General features: G+C 37.9%; 1 protein-coding gene across 4 annotated transcripts in view; it reads right to left on the bottom strand.

The window, feature by feature from the left end:
• Positions 1 to 4,759: 4,759 nt before the first annotated feature.
• Positions 4,760 to 7,219, bottom strand: part of Epg5 (ectopic P-granules autophagy protein 5) — a 33,556-nt gene continuing 31,096 nt past the window's right edge. For 3 of the 4 annotated variants that reach the window (XR_011237179.1, XR_011237178.1, XR_011237180.1), the window contains 4 exons: positions 6,353 to 6,535; positions 6,032 to 6,209; positions 5,079 to 5,748; positions 4,760 to 5,033 (listed from right to left, as the gene is read on the bottom strand). Coding sequence is in view for 1 of the 4 variants with exons in the window: in XM_069501159.1 (XP_069357260.1) it covers positions 5,704 to 5,748; positions 6,032 to 6,209; positions 6,353 to 6,535 (406 nt within the window). In the remaining 3 variants the exon portion in view is untranslated. Of the gene's footprint in view, positions 5,749 to 6,031; positions 6,210 to 6,352; positions 6,536 to 7,219 lie in introns of all 4 variants that reach the window. The other variant, XM_069501159.1, reaches the window with a different exon arrangement.

Raw genomic sequence — 7,219 nt, 5'->3', positions numbered from 1 at the left:
TCAGCACAAGCCTAAAACAGTGTTGCAACATTGCAATAATGACAACATTAAAATCTGGCAGCAGCGTGCAAACTGCTACAATAGAAGCTGATCTTAAGACGCTTATTCATCTCATCGAGGCTAATTGGAAGTTTGATGTTTCGAGTCAGGCCTGCAATGACTTAAACTTGAAGAAATGGAATAAAGTAACCATTGTTCCTCTTGCAAACGACTTAAAACTCCTCAAAAATTATCTTTGCGAAAAATCTATGTCAGCGGCATCTAAGCTAAAAGAATCTGAAAACAGTAACATTGAAGCGTACAACACTCTGACAGAGACAGTTTACTGCCGCATTCTTCTTCTCAACCGACGTCGGCCTGGTGAACTACAACGACTACCACTCAGCACCTACCAAGAGTGCAACAATGACAATAGTGCATATGAGGAATTTGACCGAGCAATTTCAAGTGCGGAAAAAATGTTGGTAAAAAGTTTTAAACGTATAGTCATAAGGGGTAAAAGAGGTCGAGGTGTGCCTGTTCTGTTGACTGACGAAGTCCAAAGTGACATAGATTTGTTAGTCTCTGTGAGACGTTATTATATAAGTGATAAAAACGACTTTTTATTTGCAAAACCCGGAACGGAAAGTACATTATGTGGCTATAAAGTATTGAAAAAGTACGCAAGTGCAAGTGGAGCTAAAAATCCCACAGCTATTACTACAACAAAGCTACGCAAACATTTGGCTACATTAACCCAGATGTTTAACCTGAAAGAGTCTGACATTGAGCAACTCGCAAATTTTATGGGACACACACAGGCTGTACACAGACAAAACTATAGATTACCCGATGACGTGTATCAGACGGCCAAACTATCCAAACTACTGTTGCTCATGGAGAGTGGCAATGCAGATTCTTATAAAGGCAAATGTTTGGATGACATAAATTTAGATTTGGAACAAGATTTGTTAGAGAATGCAGAGCACCACGATAATAATGATGGTGATGAGATAATGGAATACGATACTGCAATACCGACTGAAAAACCGAATGAAACGGACTTTACAAACGATAACCCTGTCATTACTCCAAAGTTAACTCCACTTAATGATGTTACCAATGCTACAGAGACTAAAACAAAGAAAAAACGAAACCTTGTTCCTTGGACCACACAGCAGAAAAATATAGTTACTAAGTTTTTTAGCAAACATATAAAAAATAAACAACCACCAAAACGCCATGAGTGTGAGGATCTTCGTAGTCAGCATCCTGATATTCTGCACAACAAAGATTGGTTAAAAATAAAAGTTTTCATACAAAATGCCTATACAAAAAATAAATAGGCATGTTTATGATTCCTCCGACGGATTACTCCAGTGCTATTATTTCTTTTGAATGACACTGCCGGTAGTTGAAACTACATCTCGTTCTCGCAGTCCAATATACGGACGTAAAAACCATCCTTGTACTGTACAAGGATGGTTTTTACGTCCGTATATTTATTGTTTTAACATGTTCTTCCATTTAGTTATGCGATATAGTCACCTTTTGGTGATTTTTTGTCTGTTTACACTATAGTAACTACTGGTAGTTTAAGTTTTAGATTTGATTTAGTTTCCTTACATTTACACAGGTATATATATGGACGCCTGATACTGAATGACATCTGACGTCGAAAATTTTAAATTTAGGTACAGTACCCGGCATACTTTACGTATAACATTTGGTGCTCGACCGCCTAAAAGAGCATAATCTTGCTAGTATTTTTTTCAAGGATCCCTTAAGTTTGAGAATAAATTATCCACTTATTGAGATTTGTTTCGGAAAATGGAGTCTATTGCAGATATTGACAGGTTTTTAAATAAAGATTTGTTTTATCATATTCTGACTAACAACCTAATATGGCCTTGGGAGGAAACTCATTTTAATATAAGATTTTACTGCTTTAATTGCCAAAGGGTTGTCGATTTGTTCAATAAACCGTGGCATATTGTTGCTGACATGAATTTTCCTGAAAATATAATTTATTTTCTTGATCGTGTGGAGTTTTGGTGCTCTCATTGCGAGTTTTCTATATATGATCATTATCCTAAAGATGAGTGCAATTATTGTTCCTAATCTTCGCAACATTATTGTCATAAGTTATTGCCTACTTAACTTATCCTTTTTGTGTGAGACTATATTTGTTAAATTATGTAAAAATTTATTTGTTTTGTAGTCAGTTGACATATATAAATTATTATTTGTCTTAGATATGGACGCTAAATTACTTAAAATATGCGTATCGTGATTTATTTGGCATCCGTATTACACTAGTTTTAATTGTATCTAACTTTTTGTAAGCTATGTTTTATAACTTAGGTAAATAATACTGTTAAAGTTGATTATTGTAGGTTTATAACCCATTAGCAGTAACTTTTCTGTCTTAGATATGGACGCTAAATTACTTAAAATATGCGTATCGTGCGTTATTTGAAATCCGTATTACACTAGTTTTAATTGTATCTAACTTTTTGTAAGCTATGTTTTATAACTTAGGTAAATAATACTGTTAAAGTTGATTATTGTAGGTTTATAACCCATTAGCAGTACCTTTTCTGTCTTAGATATGTACGCTAAATTACTTAAAATATGCGTATCGTGCGTTATTTGGCATCCGTATTACACTAGTTTTAATTGTATCTAACTTTTTGTAAGCTATGTTTTATAACTTAGGTAAATAATACTGTTAAAGTTGATTATTGTACGTTTGTAGGTTTATAACCCATTAGCAGCACCTCGCGGTTTCACCCGCGTAAGTCCCGATCCTGTGGGAATATCGGAATAAAAAATAGTCTATACCTAATATTCCTCAAGAATTAGGCTATGAAATTAAAAAAGAATTTTTGAAATCTATCTAATATTTCCTGATATTATCACGTTAACCAAATCAACTCTTCAGCTTTATAATATTAGTATAGATATACGGACGTAAGAATACCCTAAAATATTCACACTCAGTATTATTAGACGTCCAAATATTAGAAAATTTCGATATCTGACGTCCAATGTTGTTGTTGATTTTTGCATTTGTATATGTACAAGAATGGTGAGCCACACATGTTGACTTCCAAAGCGCTCTTGTGCCGTAGTTGCGCTCGATGTTTGTCTGTGTTTTCATAATACGAACGCCAGATTATAGTTATATCGTCATATAACTCTTGATTGACGTCCGTATATTTATTATTTTATCATGCTCTTTCATTTAGTGTTTTGATAAAGGCATATTTGGTGATTTTTTTGTCTGTTTACACTATTATAGTGCTTGTTTTACTATTAAACTTGATTTAATTTTTAACATTTACACATAAGGGTGCGTTTCCACTGAGCAGCGCGGAGCTGGGTGGAGCGGAGAGGAGCGGACCGTGAATTGGCCAATCACCGTGCTCGAAATCTCCATTCCGCATCATTCGAGCACTGTGATTGGCTAATTCACGGTCCGCTCCTCTCCGCTCCACCCAGCTCCGCGTCAGTGAAAACGCACCCTTATATGGACGCCAGATTATCCTATAACATTCATGCTGAATGATGTCTGACGTCCGTATTATTAGTGTCCTAGCTGATACCCACAGCTTCGCCCGCGTGGGCTTGGGTTTTTAAGAAACTTTTGATTTTCCAAGACATATAGTAGCTATCAGTTTAGCTTTAAATGATTAAGTAGGTAAGTATTAGGTAGGTGTCATTTTAGTACCAATAAGCGTTGATTATAATTAAGCGTTTGTTTCATTGAAAGAATTATGGAAAGAAGATACTTGTTTAATAAATGTTTAGTTTGATCTTAATATTTGTTTTATTTAAGTACCTACATAGGTTTTCACTATTATTATCAGTCTATGAAGCAATGGCTGGATCATGCGTCATGCTCGTGAACGGGTGCCACCGTCGGAAATGGGGCTACTTTTGTCTGCCCTTCTTAACGTGTGTAGAATTGTAAGCACCATTCCGAACCAGTGGTAGATTCATTTGTCGATTCGAAAGCTCTTGTAAAAGTTTATCTGAATAAAAAATATGTCTATTCTATTCGGCTTTGCTTCAGCTGTCCACAAGATAGTTAAGCTACTTCTTGTAACTTTTTTGTTTTGAAAAGAGCAACTGCTGAGTTTCTTGCCGGCTCTTCTCAGCAGAATCAGCATTCCGAACCGGTGGTAGATTCTTGACATGTCATAAGAGCCACACGTTGGCCTACGTGAAATAAATGGTTTTTTATTTTGATTTTGATTTTTTTGATATGGTGCTCTCTGCCCTGCCTCTAGACTCCAAGAATTGACGATCTGTAGATTTTAATTTGCTCTACTAAGTACCAATATTTGATTTTTTTTGTAAACTAAGTAGTAGGTACCTAGTAATTTATGATAGGTATGAGATATCTACCTATCTATGAAATACCTGCAAACGAAAGTTCCTATAAGAGCGGCAACGTCGCATAATACAAAGGAATTGCTATAAGAAGGAAAATGAAATAACAGTACATGTATTTCATGGGAATCCTGATAACTGGTAATATGGATAGGAGTCCTTATTGGTTTCTCTCTGTCTGGCAATATATGAATATTTGTATATCAACATATAGTGATTATTTAAAAACATAAGTTGAACACTATTTTCGACATCGCTTATTAGACTAGTATTCGCTGACATAGTTTGTGAAAATTAACTGCAAGTGGTGGACGTTACAATAATGCGAAATGAAAGGACGTAAGATCTGTATTGTGATGTAAATATATATATATATATATATATATATATATATATAGCGAAATAACTTTTTAGCAATATTCTTCTAAGCACGCTAATATTTATTTATTGAATTAGACTAAAATAAAAAACCTACATAAACCTAAAACTGACTTTTATATAATTTCAAATACCTAGAAGTTAGAACTCCTACAAAGTTCTGGAACTATTTTCTTAGGTACAATTCATACATTCTTAAGTATGTTCAACTTATATGCTACGTGTACTATAAAAAATATCAACTCTGCGTGTGACAATCTATATATCTATAGAGCGCACTTTGACTTTGCTCAGACTTAAGATTAAGTTAAAACAAGACAGACTTATGTGAGAGATATAGCTCTGTCTCGTTTTAGCTCTTGTCTTAAGTCTAAGCTAAGTCAGAGTGCGCTCTATAGATCTGTGGGTTGAGAAAAAGTTCAGCTCTCATAGAAAGGCAATTTAAAGATATGTCGTTCTGTAACCAAACAAACAAACCGGTCAAGTGCGAGTCGGACTCGCACACGACGGGTTCCGCACCATCGTGCAAGAAATCTCCATGCAAGTTAATGACGGTCAGCGCCATCTTGATGTGATTTAGTTAACTAATTATTTCGGGAACAAAAGTTCTTAATTTTTCAAATTCACGGTTTTCGGATTTTTCCTTTACTTGTGCTATAAGACACAGTGCTACCTACTAAATTTCATGATACTAGGTCAACCAGAAGAACACTAGATTTTGATTCCCCGGAATAGACAGACAGACACACAACGAAGTGATCCTATAAGAGTTTCTTTTGAGGTACGGAACCAAAAATGTGTTTCTACTTAAAACGTTTTTTCATAAAGAGCTCAAAACGTTCAGTATTTATTGATCTATCTGTACTATGGATCCAGATCTTTGGTATTCGCCCACAATAGTAGCAATTTCAGTCAGATTATAAAATAAATGAAAATGAAAAAAAAAAATTATACTAAATTGGCAGTTAGTTCCAGTTCCTCTTTGAAGTATAACTGCAAACAAATAACTTGATATCAGTAACATTTAATTAGAAGACAACAGAACACTTAATCTGTCTGACAATTAAAAACGGATAATTTTTCAAGTTATATCTATGAGAATTTGCATTTGAAGTTTTGGTTAAAAATAAAGAAAGGTATATTAGGGTTTTTGGAAATTCTATCTCCTAAGGAGGTTAAATAGGGGATAAAAGTTTGTATTAAAGCTCGTATTTTTTCAAGTTAGCTGGATCAGATGCCTGGTGAGGGGGAGGGGGGAGGGGGGACACATACGCACCTCATGTTGTGGGTAGAGCTTCACAGCGAGACGCGGCAGCATGTCGACGCGCGCGCCGCGAGCCCACGACGCCGCGTCCGTGGAGCCCAGCAGTGGGCCGCACGCCGCCTCGTACGCCTTGACGTTGGCCTCCGACGCAGACACGAGGCAGAGCGCCAGGCGACACAGTAACCGATGCCTGCGGACAGATACAATAGCACATTACTGTCCAGGCCAACAAAAATTGAAAAGAATTCCCGAAAGATTTTCAAACCGTTTTTTTTTTATAATAATAAGCAATTTCCGACCAAGTGACAGAAAATAGGATAATATAGTACTGACTGCGGCGTGGGGCAGCAGTCGGCGGAGTGCAGCGTGACCAGTTGCAGCAACGTTCGCCTCTGCTCGGCCCAGCGCGCCAGCAGCGCGCGCGCCGCGTCCGCGCAGTCTGCGTCGCGCCGCTGCTGCGCGGCGACGCGGCCCGCGACGCTGATCCACACCGCCACCATCACTTCGTTGCTTGCGCTGTTACGTACAGTCAAAGACCATGAGTCCAGTCGCCTCGATAGTCGTACTATAGAACCACGCTGCACGCAACAGTGCTGTCACTAGCTGTCACAGTGCTGTCACGGCACTACTGGTCCCCATACAATCTCTATAAGCTTATATGACATTACATTCCGAGCTAGGCTGCAATGTAGCGGAACATAGTGCCGCGACAGCACTGCTGCGTGCAGCGGGGTTCGTAATCATACCTTTAAGCGCATAATATGCCTGTGTGAATGATATTTCAACGCAGAGTAGGTATAACACATCATACAGTGCGACAAGGCTATCTTGGCGCGTGGCGAAAATCGGAACTAACGTTGCCGTCAAGTGTCCCCTTTGTTCTTGTTTGAATAGTCTAAGCCTTTGTTCTCCAACAGCGTCCCCCTGTCAATGTCATCCAAGTGCCAAGAGAGCCTTGTCGCACTGTACACTCAGTATAACTATAGCGCATAATTGAGTAGGCCCCTGCGGTAGTGGAAAGGTAGTGGAGGGCGACAGTTGTCACAATTCAAAATCAATATTAAAATTAAGCGGTGGCAGATCGTAGCAGTGGGTCACATATTCTCACATGTTGATATCATGTTTGATAGCAGCGCATTGAGCGTCTGTCTCAAGTGCGCGTAGGAGTGCGAGCGAGCGAGCAGCATCGCTTACACGCCC

This window comes from Maniola hyperantus, chromosome 10 (assembly GCF_902806685.2).
Source record: "Maniola hyperantus chromosome 10, iAphHyp1.2, whole genome shotgun sequence".
NCBI classification, from domain to species: domain Eukaryota; kingdom Metazoa; phylum Arthropoda; class Insecta; order Lepidoptera; family Nymphalidae; genus Maniola; species Maniola hyperantus.
This window is presented reverse-complemented; position numbering and strand designations above follow the sequence as displayed.